Source organism: Tubulanus polymorphus, chromosome 3, assembly GCF_964204645.1.
Source record: "Tubulanus polymorphus chromosome 3, tnTubPoly1.2, whole genome shotgun sequence".
In the NCBI taxonomy this organism is placed as follows: Eukaryota; Metazoa; Nemertea; class Palaeonemertea; order Tubulaniformes; family Tubulanidae; genus Tubulanus; species Tubulanus polymorphus.
In genome coordinates, this window is record NC_134027.1 from 12,660,890 (window position 1) to 12,681,139 (window position 20,250).

A 20,250-nucleotide genomic window follows, 5' to 3' on the forward strand; every position below is an offset into this window, starting at 1 on the left:
GCATCTAGTACTGATAACTAACATAGACTTAATACATAGGCCTATGAACTTGAGGGTGATTCAAAGGATTTTCGCTAATTGACAAATCTAGCAACTGGACAAAAATTAACTCTACCTCACTACTGAAGTCAATGGATTATGAAGCTTGAGACTATGACATTGATGGATTAATTTGAGTTTCTTATATTTCCTACTGACCACATTAACCTCATCAGATAACGGATGTTTATACTTTTTTTTTACTTCAAGTGTATGTTCCCAACAGCTGATACGTATGCATAAGGATTTACATATAAATTGGACAACCGGACCATGCATTTGTCTATGGGATAAGTGAAAATACAGATTATGGAGAATGAAGAATTTTAAAGGTTCTACTGAAAAACGGGACCAATTTATTTATACGGAATTAGCACTTATACGGTTTAACCGGAGATGGATTAACCGGGGTCGACTGTATTTTTTTCTCAAAAAACCTTTTCAATCTACAAACAAGCACTGATGACACTAAGATGATTCATTGCGCATGAAAATTGACTGACAAAAAACATGTCGGAAATACATGTATAAGATAAATACCGGTATCAAGATAAACCCTTAGCATCTTCAAAGCTTCCTAAAATACTGGCTGGCTTGTTCTACCTGCGATAGGGCGCCTACTGACGGAACTGGAGAACTGCGATCATAGCCAAGCTTATGTCTTTCCAGCAACTAAGCCTGACTAGTGGGACATGAGGTGCAGCCACTGGTAACTGAACAGATTGCAGATGGTCATGCTTTAGGTAATACGACATTACACTTTTCACATACATTTCTTTCTATATTATCCAAATGTATTTGAGTAAATTTATGTTTTAAAAAATTACTACGACTTACATATTTATCACATTCTTCACAATATTTATCATTATTATTATCTTCGGTATTATAATTATCAATTTCACTATTATTGTTCAATTCATCATTATTTTCATGTTTACCATCATATGGAATATGTTTATATACTTTACCTTCATCCATTTCATATATAAAAATTATCAAAGATGATTTTATTAATACATAACACTATCTAATTGAGAATTTATAATATTCAATTGCGAGTCAGATATAATATAAATATGCATTTTATAATTAATTTTTCCTTTCTTCTTTTTCATGGATAATTGTATTCCATCTTTTGTATTTTGTAATTTTTCCCAGAACCATGAACAAAGTTATCCTCTGTCATTCTAAAATCTAACCATAATGCATATTTATTGCCGGTATAATAATCAATTTGATTAATATTACTATCTTCAGATAGTTATTTTTTTCAATCATAAGATGTTTTTTAATTTAAACCCATTGATCAATCATTCTCATTCCTTTACAAAATATTTTATTTGCTTTACCTTCGATAGTTATTTCTACTTTTGATATTTCAGGATTATAATAATTATCAACTTTTATTGCACCATTAGAATATGTTGCAATGGTAAACAAGAAAATTAACTTTAATAAATTATTTAACGCCTGCGAAAAAATGTAGAATTTCTGGGAGAAGCTAATGTGGAATTGCAAATTTGAAATCGAAGTTTTAAGAAATTTGGGGAATTATGAAATTTGGCGATTGGGTAGATGATACAGTCTTCAACTGGTCTAATTTTAAAAAAATTGTCAACTTGTGACCGACTTCGATTCACTTTTGCCTCTAAGCTGGTCTGCAACTTCATTGCCTCCATGGTTGAAGAAAGAGTTCTTTGGACGTTTGCTTCATCTTGACGTTGAGCATATCGTGTAGCCAGCCGGCCCGGTCCTGGGGCCCGGTTTGGCTGTCACTCGATATCCTAGACTTGAGTCTGGGTTGAAGTAGACATTGTCATTTAAAGAACTTATTCATGTTATTCTGTATGAATTAACCGTGTGTCTTGTATTTTGTATTTTCTTATTTTAAGATTTGTAAGTTTTTTAAATTTTATCCCGGAATTTCAATGTAATAAGGATCAATAAAGTATTGAATTGAATTGTCACCTTATACACATGCCATCAATGGACGCGGAGCCGTATATGACAGCTATGCTATTATAAATTGCTAATCTCATGAAACTTGCATACCCCTTATATCGAACATATTTTCTAAAACATTTGAATATTGAAATTATATGTTAACACGTTTTTATATAGACCGCTTGTAGCCGCCGATGAAATTCACGCCGGCCCTACTCAGATCGTAGATAGCTTCGTCATTCCACTAGCATCCCCATGTCAGGGTCTGACTTTTATATCAGACTTCCAAATCGTGTATAATAATAATCCGATTTACTTATCATTTCTATTTATGCCTGCCGCTCCTGATATAATCATACATCCTTTACTATTACAATACGTCTTCTCATGATATTCAATGCAATATAACATTTCGACGTTCAAATAGACGTCATTATATAATCACAGGGAGCCATTCTACATCTTTATCAATAATATTTTGCCAAATAGCTTGTATGTGTACACATAAACCTGTGACGTTTTGCACATCGATTTACGGTTGTCGTTTGTAAAATGACGCTGAATGGTTAACATTGTTTAGGTTTCATAATGGTAACGTTTTATAAGGCGTCAAAAAATATTAATATACCTTTAATAGATCTTCTTGGGAAGTAAATATTCTCATTAATTATTTCATCATTTGCATTAATAGTTACAGTTTTAAATTTATCAATATAATCATATAATAATGAAAATTCTTGATTGTATTTAGTTTGAATTGTGTTAGCAATATTTCATCAGTTACTGTGTCATATTCTAAACATATATTTTATAATTTATAACCCATATCTTTAACAACGCTAGATAATACAATTTAATTAACAGGAGCAAATGTTATTTCGAATATAATATCTTCTTGTATAGAATCTTTATTTAAAGGCGCATTATTATTTATCTATTCAAAGTCTAATGGAATTTTATATTTGCTTCCATAAATCTTTTTTTATCAAATTATCTACGTCATTAGTTACTAATGCATTATGTGCTTCAGATCTTAATTTATTTTGGTTTTCTGATTGGATGCCTTGAAATATCATATTATTTTCTTTTGTTAACCATAAATCTTTGTAATGCGTAAATAAATTATAATCATCTAATGAAAAAATTCTTTCTGGTCCAATCTTTATAATGCTGTCGAACCAAATGAAAGTCAATTCGACTAGTCAAATCAATTCGACACCATTAAAATGCTGTCGAACCAAATTTGCGGATTGTTCCATTGTGTACGTCTATTGTTAAATGACCACCTGCCTCTAAGAAAATTGATTTAAAATCACAAAATCATTGAATTTCACTCCTTGTGATATTTTTCCTGTCGGGAAATGTGTAAAAACTAAGTAATTCAAAAGACCATCAGCAGGAATCAAGGACTTGGTGTCCGGAAAGTAACAGATTTTGAGAAATACTGAATCAGATGTATTAAAATTCAACGTTGAGCTTAACTGTGCTTTGGTAAAATAGTGATGATATTGAAAAAGTCCCAGAGAAGCTTAATTAGTCATGATTACCAACAATTTTATCAAGTAGAAATCTGCTTCAGTTGATTTAACTGTCTGGTCTCAAATTATGTGAAGTGAAAGCGGAACATTTATCAATAAACGTATAAAATGCAATAATCCATATTCCTTGTATTGGTTCGACTCCATTTTAGGGACCATTCAAAAACATGGTATGCTCAGCTATGCATGACGTATTTCTTTCATTTAAACATTCCATCCTCGAGTAAACGTCCAGGTCTACCAACCTACCCCCCCCCCCCCCCAAAAAAAAAAAAATCTTATTTCAATTATAGTAAATGAATGATTAATCTTTAAGCTATGGTAACACATTTTTTAGACATCCTGTAGTTCCGTTCCAGTTTCAATCTCTTGGTTATCCATTGTTGGTCGTGTCATGGACATATTAACTCAGACGCGGATCCAGAGGGGGTTTAAGGGGTCGTGACCCCCCGGCCTGCTCAGCTTGAAAAAAAAATTTTAATCGTTTTCTTGAAGGAATGTACTCAAGACAAAGCGGGCGAACAGTAGCATATAATCTGTACCATATCATCTTATTTTCGCCAAAACAATATGCCGTATAGGCCCCCTATTGGAGATCTTAGTCGGTGGTTTAACATTAACATTCTTTATGAACTCCCTCCTGTATCCGTGCCTGCTAAAGATCAAAAGTGAATGCAATAAAGTCCAAAGTGGGCTAAAAAGATTTCGGAAACAATTACTGAATGAAACTATACATTTAAGACAAAAATTAATTGATTAGACATAAGACTTTTATTCCATACAAAATGGTTATATGTGTGGGACTGTTCACCCATTACATTGCTCAATACAAACTGTACATAAGCTAAGACAAGAAAAAATAAATGCATACAATGCTCACTTGACTTTCACCTTTATCGTCGGCCCATATGACATTCGGTACATCAACATCAGTAAGAAGTTGTCCTCGATTTGTGTGATTGATAACTTCTTTCCTTCAATTTATGTCTACTGTGTACGTCTATGTTGTTTGTTTGTATCAATTAGGCCAACACTACATGATGCATGTAATATCATGGCTACAGCGTTTAACAGTACTGGAAGTCTACAATAATATTACAGTAGACCCGTTCAAGTCAGATCCCTTCAGCTCACTTTCCCAATAGTTGGGATGACTCAAGACATATTTTTCTGACCCTACATATGTGCCTCATATAACATCCAACCTGGATATCGAGTTGGACAATCATTTTTCTTGGCACCAAACCTGGTCTGACCTGGGTGGACTATTATTTAGCGATACGAGGTAAGGTTAGTCACAATGAGTTTTAATATACTATAATACTTGGAATTACACATTTATTGAGTAGATAAAATTCTTAAATAACACTGAATAATTGCAGCTGTACCCATCTACAATGGAACGTAGTAGTACCTCATTGGAGAATGGTTGTGATAAATGGACATACTGAATCTAATTTGAGTTAGGTGATTGCTAGAGATACTACTGACAGCTTATACTGACTGCCAATGTGCACCGACAAAATGAGTGATAACTTAATTGTACCAATAGCATGACAGTTTCAGAATGGTCATATAAATCGTTGTCTAAAAGCAGCTCAACAGGAAGGTGAACACTACCTGCAGTGATGAGATCATTGCTGCCCAAGATGATGCTTAGGTCGACCAGGGTCAAGACAACCCCTTTTACAAATATATGCTGACATTACCAAATTGATGAAATTTATGATCTATGTCTGATTGGATCAAAAGCAATGGCCAATTACGAAAAAAGATTTACATTGTGTGTACTCAGCAAAACATTTTCATTCACCTTTGAATATCATAGCACTCAACGTTTTACGTTCACTTTCCAGGTCACAAAAATTTTAAAATCTTAATTACACACAAAAGATTTTTCAAAAAATGAGAAGAGTAATAAATATATTGACAAAAAACATAATTTTCCAGTTTATGATTCACTGATTGTGCTGTATATTTATTCTCAGGAAGACGGTCCCTTAACAAGTAATTTGCTCATTCAATATATGTACTCTATGTCTGCTGAATTCTGTTTTCTTTAAATACTTGAAACATCCATATGTTAAGCAGGACAAAATCCACACCTAGGTTATTAAAATTAGGCCCACATCGTGGACTCAAAGAACCCACAATCACCGTTGAATCTATAACTGCAATACACATGCAGGATTATAATTAATATAACCAAAAGATAATGATTAATATTACCAAAAATAGATATATCAGGGGGGACAATAGGGGGTATGAATTCACGTTTTCATAAGAAATTCACAATTTCACAGCCAAATTTAGGATAATTCATAATTCATGCATATTCATGAACAGCGATAGTTTTTTTTTTGAAAAAATTATGCATTTCAGTTTTAAGAACCCAACTATGGTATTTGAAATCTTAAGACAGGCGAATGAATGTTTTCTACGTATTGTCATTTGCTACATGTCAAACTATTCAATTCTGACCAAATGACGTTTCGAATCCCCATCCCATTGTTCGCCGAGAAATTCACGCTCACAAGTACATGTACTTCTCAAATTCACGTTTTCCTTTACTTCATGAAATCATGCATGAAGTTCGTCAAACTAATGGTTCACAAAAGACCTTTTGTCAACCCTGATATATTTCTGCTACATTTACAGCATTTGAGTATAACTGTACTTGAAAAAGCCCATCTCAATAACTTTCAAAACATGCAAGTAATTAAAATGATCTACGCTATCAACTCTATATTTTTTCTCAAGTTAAATAATAGCCACAAATATTTACACAAGCATTCATTTAATATGAAGACGTATTTATTGAAGTTTGGGTTAAATGCCACAAAATAGTTGCGCTGTATAAGATTTTCTAACCAAACAATAAAATCACACGCAGACGATTTGGCCTGGGCCAAATTTACACGGATCTCTTTCACTTGATACTAAACAATGCTCAGACAAAGCGAAGTGGATCATTTACTGTGCCAGTTGCAATTCAAATGCAATCATTTGTCTCGTGCTAAAATTTGGCTCGGGCCTGGTCCGACGTCTTTGGTCGAGCCAAATTTGGTCCGGGCCATACAGGCTCGGGCCCATTTGGCGCCCATGTGAACAGTTGTTCGGGACCAAAAATGCTTGTGTGATCGCGGATTTAGTTCTAGTAGGCCTGTCGGTAATTTTCAGTACCGTATTTAATGAGGAGTCAAATCGAAGTTGAATCATAAGTACAGTTAAACCCCGCATACAGATCAGCATAATCCGCATTTTAAGACATTATTCTACAGTCCTACAGTTCTAATATATGTAAAGTGTAAGGTTTAGTTCAGATTTCTCATAAACCGGATCGATTTCTTCGGTGCCAAATGATCGGAATAATGTAAGGTGTAACGATTTCAGGTTTGTCGTGATGTCTAGGGCTTCATATTAACTAATGTTTTATGAGTACAGATGCTAATTTGATTTGACTGTATAATTCTTAAGATCAAAGAGCAATTAATTTGTGAAAATGCTTCATACAGTGGAACCTCGTTATGATGACCTTAGATAGAACGATTGGTTATATTGGTTATTACAACCTAGAATTTCATTGTTAATAGGACAATTTTAGTGAATTGATACTGGATACAATGAATGATGGGTTAGTATGAACATACTTTTGGGTCCCCTGACATTGTGATTTTAACACAATACACTCGGGTCTCATTTAAAAGTATCCCTAATATTGGTACAAAACATTACTTTATTCAATTAACGCTGAACATGAATAAATATCAGTTTCAGCAATAATCAACAACTGTGCAGCCTAGATGAAACATTGTTTGTGTTTGATTTTATATCGTTCATATCGTGCTCTGTAATTCATTTTCATTTAGTTCCGAACGCATTCGTCATTTGTGGAGGGGACAATACCCATTTCAGAATCACTGTTAATTTCGCTGCACGCATATGGGGTGCAACATAACTTCGAATTAGGCGTCTGTAATGTTACAGCATATACTTTAAGTATGTATTCATCCAAATACCAGAATCAAAAAAAGGGAACTGTTATTGATTAGTGTGCATTTGATGTGCGCGAGCAAAACTCTCGTAGAATTCGAACCGTGATAGTAACTATAGTTTGATAAGCATTTTCATTTCGTTTTATCAAAAATGCAACGATCTTCAACAAACGCCAGACGCGTTATGAGTTAACTTACTCCTAGGCTGTACCATATAAAAGGATAATGGTATATTCATTCATCAGTACTGGGTAATAGTTTTCAGGAGCTTATAGTTAGTTACCTAATTATTGGTGGTAAGCTTTTATTTTTGCATGGGCTTCTACCAATATGCGGTTTGTGAGAATATACAACCGTGAAATGAAACCACAGACAGGGTATGACTAGGGTGGTTCCAGCCTCTGATCCTGAATAACGCTTTAAGGCATTATCACAGCACCATAAGGGGGTGTGGGGTTCCCTCCAGAAAATCGTAAGCAATCGGAGTGTTAGTAGGGATGTCAAATTCACTTTTCCATATATCAATCTAAAATAGGGATATGCTATTATATTCTAGCTTTTGTTCATCCAAATATGGTTTATTCTGTATGAAATTCGGATAGATTGAAACATGTATATATAATATATTGGGGAAACTGTAATTTATTCATTTGCGGTAAAGTGAATTTCATAATGACTAGAGGGATTTTTTTCAATGCAAGCAAAGCCTTTCATAAACATATACTGCATACTACTATATGAAGAGTAGGTCATTCAAAATAGAATAGCGTAAACTAAAACTTCAGGTATCATACGGGGTTGCTCATTGGTGTATATAGACCCTTTCTACTTCTTCATCAGCACCATGTACATGTGTGTCAGCAGGACTACGTGAAGTTAAATTCCATCGAATTACCATTTGAATCTTCAATATTTCAGTAATCATTAAGTCATTAGTGAACAGATTTTCAAAATTGATTGCTATGTATTCATACAATGTCACCTATCGTCAAAAACAAATAAAATATTCATTTTTAAAACTTAGTGATTGGCCCAATGAGTCAGTGTCCGATTGCGAAAGGACCTCCCACATACCATCCTGCCTTTACAGGTATTCAAACCTGATGGCATCACTAGACACGGCACCAAACCATGCCTGATTAGTCCCAGTGGTACTTGCAAAATTGAGCAAATGAAAACGCGCAGCACCAATCAGATTTCGTGTTGTATTATCGGTGTGTCTGAGCTATAAAGAAACATGATCTGTGATTGCCTAAGGCAGGTTTCATGCCGTGCCATGGCGATGCTATCAAGTTAAAGGACACCTACCAATAGAGGATACCAACATACTTGACAACTAGATTAGTATTAACTCAAGACATGTTGAAGAGAATATAGATAGTGAAGGACAACACAAAACTTGCTAATGCTTGCTGCACACATTCATTGAATACAAACATCAATCTTTTTTCATAAGGCAACCAGAAAATATCAATTCAACATTCCATCATTAATTTGACAAGATATAACTATAGATATTACAAATCCACATATACGCTACATATAGGCCTACAGATAAATGAGATATATCACGAAAGTACTTATATAGTTATTTGCTCTCAAACGATATGCCAGTAAGTCAACGCGAAAATACAATCAGGTAGGGCAAAGACGTTGAAATATATCACCTATTGCAAATGATGGCCCAAGATCAGAATATTGCTGCCTGGGGATGTTTAATTATCTTAATTATGACAGTGACTATATACGCGTATCAGTTAACCGCAGAATCTTGGTTATATGGCCATATCGAGATTGCAAATACATTGACATTACCTCAAATAATTACATCTATCACTAATAATGACTTCTATAAACTTAGTTGATGGGTTTCCAATTTTAAGATATTCTTTCAGTTACACCCATAGGCGCCCCATGGAGGTGTCCTTTTGAAAGAATGAAATTTTTTACTTCATAGATTATGCAGTCCACACCAAACTTCTAGCGCCGGGATTTAGCAGTCAAGTTTTTTCACGCTAAAAGCCCTAACAGAAGTGTGCGGAAGAATGTAGTGGAGGTCGCCCTTATAAAGAGAAATTCAATCTCTCCTTGAAAAATCCTGGGGATTCCCATAATACCCTCCAGATGCAGTCAAACTCCTTTTAAGTCATCATTGTGCATTGCTTAACTCATCACTATTTCTGAGTCCCTATTTCTGTATCATTTCCAATACAATGTACTAAGTGTAAATAGTTATTTGGATATTGGTCAATTAATCTCAGCTATAACGACTTATGTGAGTTTAACTGTACCATAGGTTATGTGTTGATTAATGGTTAGCAATTCCCTTGTTGATCCCTATTCATTGTTAGTTATTGCACTTCTCTGTTATGTGATGATACGTATTCGAATCAATTTAAGCTACTTTTAAATTCAATCAAGCCGCCCCACCTAAATAGAAGCGGAAAGGAGTTTTTCCACAGACCCTCTACCAGTAGGGTATATTCAGACGTACAAAGTATTTTGATTTTCTATCTGCATGCAATGTTTATAATGATAAAGTGTCCTGAGGAAAAATGGTCCTATTAGTACACCTAAATTTAAGTGTCGTATCTCATAAGTTTCTTAATAATCACTTAATAAAACCCAATTAGATTGAGGGAATGACATGATGACGATCCATGGACAATCTTATTTTCTGGTGAGTTGCATGAATCAATGAAGTAATAAGATTGTGGCCTACGGCCAGCTGATCTGTGATGCATATCTTCCTCGAGTACAAATTCACATGAATCGTCCATTCTTAATTTTTGAGTAACAGGTATAGATCTAGAAGATTCCCTTCTTTTTCTTCTGCTTATCTTTATCAATGGAACTGAAAGAATTAAAAAATAATGTTTCACGAATTAAAAATCTTTTAAAAAATGACTCGCATGGAAGATGCAAGGTTATGCAACAGTCAATCTGCTGTTTTTACTGAAAATCAACCTGGCAAAAAACTGACCATCAATCTCTTGTCTGGATCTAAATCTGATTGCAGTGTTTTTGTCAGACATTATATGTATAGCATAATATTTTATCACCATGCATGGAAATTCAGAACGTTCAGCAAAGGTGATTGATTGAGGTAAGTTGGTATAGGGAGCATATTGAAAGCCGAAGTGGTTAACAGTGGTTTATCGTCAAATGATGTCACGTGGGTATGATTCAGACAAAAACAAAAACCTATGAAACCCATGGGTTGCAAAAACTTCAGAGTTTAGAATTCCAATGTGCTACTCACTATACATGAACAAAACAGATGTCATGCTTAAAATGGCTTCAGTATATAGATGTGTTACTAACTGTTTTACCATAACAAAAATATATGTCAAGTTCATCATCAGTCCCTGTGCTATTTTCAGCATCTCTGTACATCAACATCTGAACTAAGTTACTAATTTGTAGTAAATGCATGTTGTAAGACATACATAATGATTAGAGCATGCAAATCACAGAATATGTGTATGTCATGAGAAGTTATAATGAAAGATTGAAATGATTTATGAAACAGTATCGAAAGACAGTTTGAGCGTATATCTGGAAAAAAGATGCTTATTGATGCTGTATTTATCCGTGAACTAGAGAAGACACTATCTGATATAAAGAATAATTTCGAGTTAATATCAAATATGTTACTCGCTGCACCAGGGCTCCCAGTTGATAATATTAAGTCAAACTTGACAATACATAGATACATAGATGTAAAATAACATTTTCATTAAGTGAATGAAGGGACCACAGAGCAGGGGGACTAGGGAGCCCACCAATATTTTGCTACCTCAAAATTTTCAAAGGGCTCATAGAAAACTCCTGCATGCTTTCAGTGCTAGTGATCCAAAAACCACTTCTATTACTCGTACTTCACATATTAGCCACCCCTATCTCAAGGTCACTCCGCGGCCTCTGGAATGGTACTTTGGGCTACTATCAGAAAATTCCATTGCACTGACGAAAACTCAATGAAAGTTTTAATACACAGTGAGTCTAGTCGCTACATTATTCAATTAACACTCATTAGCACTCAGGAATTTCACTGTGTAGTGTCCATTACTCCTCAGAAGATTCAAGGGAAAATGCAAGTTTACCATGATACCAAATTGCTCATTATCCGGATATTTTCATGCCTTACAAGTTTGTGTTATTTTGTAGTAAAAGTCACGGCTTTCATATGACATAAGATTTGATGAGGTGGGCTACCAACATTGTGTCCTTTTGGCCCCCCGAAATTCATCAAATTATACTTGGATTTGAAGCTCAGATCTGTCAATGTTCTTACTCCAAATACTTTAGAATGTTGATTTCTGAACAGCATTTCAAAGACTTGGGTGTCTAGTTTATCATACGCTATTGGGTTTGAATCCCACTATAACCGTTTTTGTGCAGCATACGAAAAAAGTGTCCGGGTGGATTTGGGCTGCTTGAGTGCTAATGGGTTAACATAATCATACATTGATAACACCATGAGAATTTATAGTCATCTTATCATTCCACAAAATGTTGTGCTCTGTTCAATGATTTGACAGCGTAATCATACAACTTGGGTTCAATTTATAGACGCAAATTTGCTAAACCACAGAATAATGCAACAATAAGTGGACTGAATTCCTGTATCATTGGTGTTCTGTGTTACTAGCAAATCAACACATATGAGAAGTAGGGCTTTACCATCGCTTGAACATTTTTGAAGCAAAATTGTATTCAAAGAAAATGTAAGCAATGCGTGAGTATTGTCAAAGTGTTAATCAATAGCTCAAAATGGTTCTTAATTTTCGCATACCTTTTCTTTTGCAATATAGGACATCACTGAAAACGATTAACTACGAGTGCAGATGATATCATGTGCTATAATCATTTTAACCACTGGAAGCCCTGTGATTACAGTTAATAATATTTACTTACAAAATAGACTACTAGTACTACTTGTACGCTTTGATTTGCGAAGCTTTTGTCCCTCATCACTAGAGTGGAAACAGAAGTTGGCAATGGTGAAAAGAGGATGTTATCATTGAGTGAAATGTTATTTACTGTGAGGGCATACCTTAAAATTGCAAAATACAGTAAACTACACTGTGCTCATGTTTAATACACAAATATATTCAACCACTTCAAGTCTTTAAGACATAAAAAGAAGCTATTTAGCAAATAGTCTAGGATTCAGACACACAGAACGTGCAAAAAATGCACTTTTGATGTGACACCCCTGCTGTACTTTTTAGCACTTTTTGTTGATCCTCTTAGAATGGTTATGAAGGTAACTTTCTGTTAGCACTAGGTGGCACAAATTGTAACCACTGGATATACAGCTGATATTTTGTCATAGGTGAATTTTGAAATAGGTGTTGCCATTTATATGGAAAGTTTCACCAAATTCTATGGGCTTTTTAGGCATATACTGCATGAGTTACAGTCTACCTTTGAATATGACATATACTCTCATCAACAGACAGGTCCTGTGTTGGGCTTTGTACCTAAGAGTACAGGTATCCAGGTTTCGTACTTATAACAATGGATCATAGCCTGACTGACAATTCAGCATTCTTACAGCATTGTGAATGAAGTGAAGACAAGATGAAATTGATTGGAATCTATGTTTATGCCATACTAAAATATGACATATTTGGGGTATCAGTAAGCTAAAAGCCCCTAAAAAATCTGCAAGTTTTGGCTTACGGCAAATTCCCATAGCTATGGTCATGGCCATATAAATTTTGAGATCATTCTCGTTGATGTCTTTCCATTGATGAATCCTGGAGGATCGTGGTAATTCAGCAGGAGAGTCTAAGATCTCTGCATACCAATTGGTTTCAGTAACTAACGCATAAAATGCAAAAACCAAATAGGGGTCAAGGGACACCACGCCCATTTGGGAAGTGGTTTCGGATGCTCAACAATCTAACAATTTCAATATTCAACGCCTCATTCAATGATCTTGAAAAATACAATGACCTTGAAACTCACCACAATCATAGAACATGTCAGCAGCTACAATTTTATAATTCAGACCTGCCAACCGTGTCTGACTAAATCAGAACAATATCATAAATTTTCAGTTAAATCTGAGGTTTTCCAGTAACAAGCGTGTAATGTATAATAAGGCGCTGGATAGAAAACAAACAGTTGATTTTTCTTGATTTTGCATTGTGTTTTTTCATTTCAATTGTCAATATGATATTTTACGTTTGTAATACTGGCACGAGACATGTAGATTATAATTGTCAACTCCTAACACTACTAATACTTAACTCGTCACTAGTCAGTACAAAGAAAAAATGAGTGTGACGCTCTACGAAACATTCGTGCAAGGAAACTTAACAGAATATCATCTTCAAAATGGTGGGCTTCCTTCTCTTTGTTGCCGGTTCGTTATTGATTAGGTTCATCACTTTTATCAGATAATATGACGTCTAAATCTATTCAATCATCGCAATCCTGGTTGCGGTAGCCGCCATGTACAGACACACTGATTACAGCAGACAACCGATGCGACTGGTTGGCGGTGAGAGGTCATTGTTAAGAAATACTTTTTTTCTAATATATTTTTCATTTTGACCAAATAAATAACGCAGAATCATTGATTGATATACAAATAAATTAACTTAGTCAGGTTACTTCCAAAAAATAATTCAATGCCTGCAAGCAATCGTTATTTCTACAGCAGTGTGTGCTGTATCTCTATGAGGCACGGGAGAGAGTATATACAATAGATCAATAGTAGTAGGTTGCCCCAGTGACAGCCAGCTGATAGATGTACTGTATTGAGCGCGTGCAGGAAGACACGTGTATGCCAGCGGTCTGTGTAACACAGTGATATTGATTGGATGCTTGGCGCGCATATCAACTAGCACAATGCGCGGCGTATGCTAAGAACTCCTATTTTAGTTTCCAATGATAAAATCAACATGTTTAAACATCTTTCGCGAAATATTTTTTAAGAAACGTAACATAGCTTGAGTTTTTCGTAAAACGCAATGAAAATAGACTAAAATCGTATTTTTGCACACCCACTCGTAACACCGTAATTTGTGCTGTCAATCAGTAATGATCATGGGAAAATCTTAACAGTTGGCAGGTCTGGTAATTGATTGTGGTAACAAAATATGCCTAGTTACCAATATGGTATGGAAAAAGTTATTCTACTATTCAACGCCCCCTGGTGACCATTTGCGAAGCCCAATCACCTTGAAACTCACCATAATCATAGAACATGTCATGAGCTACAACTTTGCAATCGATCATGGTAACAAAATATGCCTAGGACCAATATAATATGGAAATACTAAGTTATTCTACTATTCAACGCCCCCTAGTGACCATATAGAATAACTTATGTCCTTGAAACTCACCACAATCATAGACATGTCATGAGCTACAACTTTCCAATTGATTGTGGTAACAAAATATGCTTAGGTACGAATATAATATAGAAATACTAAGTTACTGTATTGTTCAATGTCCCCTGGTGGCCTTATGCAAAAACCAATGACTATGAAACTCACCACGATTATAAACCATGAGCTACAACTTTCCAATTGATTGTGGTAACAAAATATGCTTACGTATCAATATAATGTGGAAAAGCTTTTTTCCACCCACGAATGAGTACTGATGACACCAAGATGGCTGCCAATTGGGTCATAATTGCCTGATCAAAAATACCTAATCTCGGGTATAAAAGATCCCTTTCCAAAGAATACCCATCACAAATTGCAATGAGAAATGGCAAACCATTAGGAAGCTACAGGGCTCAGAAATCAGACCAAAATTGACATTTTTGGGCACAAAAAAGGTATCAGGACAGCCATCTTGAGTCTGATCGACCCAATTTTTCTCATGCTGATGGGCCCTTGGGGGATACAAATATATATGAATGATCAAGGTAATTGATAAAAGTGTCTTCAAAATTTCCCTCGAAAACTTCGAAAATGTGTAAAAAGTGCAGATTTCGGCGAACAACAATGGCTGTGTCAGCCATCTTGAATCTGACGGGGCCAGTTTTTGGGCTGAAGATGTGTCTAGGGTAGATACATGTATAAACCAAATATCAAGACATAACCTTGAAGCGTCTTCAAAACTTCCCAAAATAACTGGATTCCATTTACAGACGGCGGACGGACGAACGAAAAGTGAACGCAATAGCCCGCTGGAACTTAAGTCCCAAGTGGACTAGGTGTGTAATTGAACTACGGCACATCAATTATTAATCACAGACCTTTCATCAAAGAATTTTTCCATAGACCCTCCAATAGTTCAAATTATAAGTTGTTCATGCTTTTAAAATATGTCTGCTTCAGAGTAATAATTTGAGTTGAAGTAAATGAACCTTGGATCAAAAACTTTTGTCCGTTTCAAGCATAATACCATAAAACATGAAGACATGAATGCAGAGGCCAGGTACATAGCTGATGACACAAGTTGACATGTCAGGTGAGAAAAGACTTTCTAATCCATAGTGCTATTACGTAGGGTGTCAGGAATAGCAATAACAGCGACATGTGCATACACCTTAATTGTGTGTGGAAAAATTTAAAAAAAATAGCACAAAGAGTTAGTACAGCATCTTTGACAGGCCAAAGACCATGAGAAACCTAATAAGACACAAAAAGTTTTTGTGTGAACATGTTAATTCTTCTATTAATATTATATTCCCTTACGCAAAATATGGAATCTCACCATCTTTAGGCCAGTTATGTCAAAGAGAAGCAAATAATATACTGGCAATGTTTTTTCTATATGAATAAAATCATAATCCTCCAATAGGTCAAATGATTTGCGGGGCCAATAGTCAGATACTTAAGGAAGTTTACTTAGAATCCAGGAATACGGTTAACTATAGTAGAGTAGACTTCGCCTAAACCAATACCAGTCTATCCGTTGGTTAAATTGGTTCAATTGGTTAAAATAAACATACGATTTTCGTTTGCTTATCTTCGTCAAAACATAAATACTGCCTACCAGTAGAACAGTATCGGTCTATTCGGTAATTCACCATATCCGGTAAAATTGTTACTTTCATTTCCGTTCATTCTGTACCAAAACTGGTAAACTATAACGGCTCTTCACTTACAATATGAGATGCTATCGATCTTCTACCTCAGATGATTCATGTAAGGCCCTATGTTGCGACTACTGCCTACACTCATTGACCTAAATTATCTGTAGTTCTCATTCATACACAAGTGCATCATGAGTGAACTGAAACGGGTGAGTATCACAGAATTTCAGGGAAACTTGAAATGTCAAGACTATTGAGGCCTTGTGTATGAAATTTCATACAAGGAAGCTAACCGTTAGCACAATTCACTACGGTCTGATTGTATGAAATACAAATAGACTAGTTATGCCATCAAAACTGATGTTAATTTTAAAAATTGCATATCTTTATCCATTTATTTTCATACGTCTTCAAATCGGTAACCGCCTAATTCGGTAACAGAATTTGGGCAGAGTCTCGTACCGGTTTAGGCAAAGTCTACTGAGTAAGCTGTAATACTATTTAAGATCTAAAGATTGAAGTTACAGCAAATGCATAAATTATTACAAAAGGGCGTTGGCTACAATTTAACCATCACCAATAAATCTGAAAGCTATACTACCACTACAGACAATTTTTCATTCTGCAGCCAAATCTTTCGATTTATAAATACACTAGTGATTCAATTTCATGGTTATGTAGCAGTGATATTTGCCACAAAGCAAACATGTTATGTTAAATGAACAATAGAAGTGTCAGGCAAAAAATATGATCAAAATACCATGAAGGATATTATTTTCTGACTGGGATAGGATATGATGAAAGATGAAAATGGGGGTTTCAAGGAAGACATTGCCATGCATTGAAATGTGCTTCTAGCCATACATACTCTTTCGAATTTTCTAATGAACGTCTTCGCTGATCATCTAACCTTTGTGTTTCATCCCACATTTGTTTTTCTTTCTCAAATTGCTGGCGCTTCTCTTCAAGCTCCTTTTCTTGCTGCTCGAGACTCTTTTTCATTTGTTCTGCCCTACGTTGTAACTGAAATTGCAAAAGATAGTGTTAACTAATTGTCTTAAACCTCAATGCAAGCTACAGGGATGAAAACCGAGGCGTTTAAAAAGCGCGGAAAATTTTAAATAAAAGTATTAGGCTAACTACTGCTGGCCAAGCCAGCAGTCGCGAGCACCAAGGGTGCAAACTCCCTAAAGGGGGGTTTGGGGGACCTCGCCCAACAAAATTTTGAAATTTCAAGTTTTTGGCATATCTGAGGCCCATTTTCCAATGACAAAATAAGACTGCTGCCACGCGGTTGATCGTTCATTGTTTATGTTTTGAGTTCATGAAAAGGATGGCTCCGACGATATCCAAATCACTACAACATGTTAATACTTAAATGAACTTGTCAATAGATAGTAGAGTCCCAAGAGGAGCCCCTATCTATAGTCTTCCAATCTTTCACTCAAGACAAGCATATTTGCCTGAATTAAAACAATGCCTGAATTTTGCCTGAATTAAAACGATGAGTACTTTTATTGGGCACGTAGGCTAAGCTTTGTTGGATGAATTGAAGCGCGCGACCGCAGATTCTAAATATAGATTTCCCGCGCAGCGCTATTACATGTATATATATTATCGATCTGTACAGTGGTTCTAGACAACAGCGGTGTTTCGCAATGGTGTTATAAAAAAAGATTTCAGAGATCGTAGCAACAGTCTTATGAGACGCCTTACGGTCTATTCTTTAAGTATGCTACGATCTAACTCTCATATTTTCCCCAAGACCCTAACATCATTATCTCAACGGATCTACATCAATCTCAAGAATGATAACAAGAGCCCCAAGGGGCACTATGGCCAGCCTGTCAGCTTTTCATACTAGAGGACCAACGGTCCTGTGCTCTCGAGGCAAAGTTTTTTTTATAATATCAATGAATACATATTACATTGATCATTCTTACTCTTTTAATTATGCAGATCTGTTCCCTTCACAACTGCCCTGGACACTACGGTGGAACTGGGCGCCTCAAGACAGTGGTAGGCAGGAACAAATACGTCAGATCGATTTGTTATGGCCGGTTATAGTACAAAAAGATCGACAGACCAATGTATATCACTTTTTTAGTAATAATGTGACCAATAACCTAAATGAAAATCTATGATAAAGTTAAATTCATCAAAAAAACTTATTTCACTGTATGAAAAACGCGCGTATTCATAACGCGCGCATCAATATGAGCCTATGCCACTATAGTGTGTGCAGTGTGAGATACTAGTTATCTGCCAGCGCACGCTTGCCTCGCGTAGTATGGCTAGACGCCAACAACTGCTACGCAATACGTCTGCAGTAAATGAATAAACACACGCCACACTGTCATACAACTCGGTGATAATTTCGGTCTGACTGTAAAAATTAGGACTTTCAAGGACATTGTCTGCCAACCTTTCGAACTTTAAGACTCCCACTGATTTTCCCAGCAAAAAACAAGGAATTTAAGACTGCTACGGTACCGACCCTTGGTGCAAGGTGCCCGTTCACGCCCGAGTGATGTAGTCATCCGCATATTAATTCACCTTGTAAAATAAATCTATCCGAATGAATTATTAATAAAACATTATTCAAAAATCTTTTCAATATCAACTTCTATCACCATTCAACCCAATATAATCTGAAATAATCTTGAATACAAATTGCCGGATCTATTTTTGCAGCGGATTTAACCCCATTTATCGGATCTTTCGATAATTCAATGACTGTAAAAATGGTGTGCTTTGGTTCGCGGTAAACATAGACAACACGATACCGACACGCTCGTAATAGCTCTCTCGTTCCTCGAGAGCTAAAATGGCAAATGATGATGATGCATTCTGCGGGTTAAATTTGTCAAAATACACTCCCAGCTCAGAGTCAATACCTAATAATTTATACAATACAATCGTAGAATACAAAAGTAGCACAGACAGTAGTTAGTTACCTAATCGTTGGTGGTAAGCTTTTTATAATCGGATGGGCTTATACCAACGTTAGGGATGACAAGGACCAAAACAAGGTTGAAAAAAGTAACACTTCAAAAATATACTTTCTATTCATATCAGTCCACAATAATTAATGGCTTAATTCACAAACTAACACAGGTACCTTTCGAAATAATCCAATTCTATGTATGTTTCGAACGATAAATCAACATCATTTTGAGAAATTAATTAATTTCTCCACAAATTTCGCCATTGGCCGCCATTTCTGTGTATTGCATACATGTGGTATGATAGACAAGGTGACCTACAAGGATTTATATAAAACTTCCAAGACGAAACGACAATTTTTATTTTTGATGGTTTTCAAACATCTATTTCAAATCTTCGTGCTTTCCATGATAAATAATGAAATAATAAATTCTGGATGAAGAAAAATGTGAATTATTAGTGTTGATTTCTAAATTTTTTCAATTTCGTCGTTTCGCTTCGTTAGTTTGTGCTGTTGTCCTGGCCTCAGTCCACAGGTGCCAGCACCCTCCAGTAATTTTCAAAATGGCAGCTGTTGACTCGACGGAAATTTACTCTCACTTTACGGCCGATTTGCACATGGATTAAGATCGTCAGGTGAGGTGTTATAGGTATCAGACAAACTACGAATCGGTTGTGCGTCGATTACAACAAAAATTAGACGGATATCATAAGAGACAATGAAATGCCAGGCAAATTACTCGTCAGTCAAATTGGCTGACGAAGATTGCAT

General features: G+C 35.6%; 1 protein-coding gene across 1 annotated transcript in view; it reads right to left on the reverse strand.

The window, feature by feature from the left end:
• Window positions 1-4,276: 4,276 nt before the first annotated feature.
• LOC141901248 (septin-7-like) overlaps window positions 4,277-20,250 on the reverse strand; it is a 43,717-nt gene continuing 27,743 nt past the window's right edge. The window contains exons 11-12 of the mRNA XM_074788364.1: window positions 17,401-17,555; window positions 4,277-10,373 (exon numbers count right to left, since the gene is read on the reverse strand). Of these exons, the coding sequence (XP_074644465.1) occupies window positions 10,328-10,373; window positions 17,401-17,555 (201 nt within the window). The 3' untranslated portion in view covers window positions 4,277-10,327. The remainder of the gene's footprint in view (window positions 10,374-17,400; window positions 17,556-20,250) is intronic.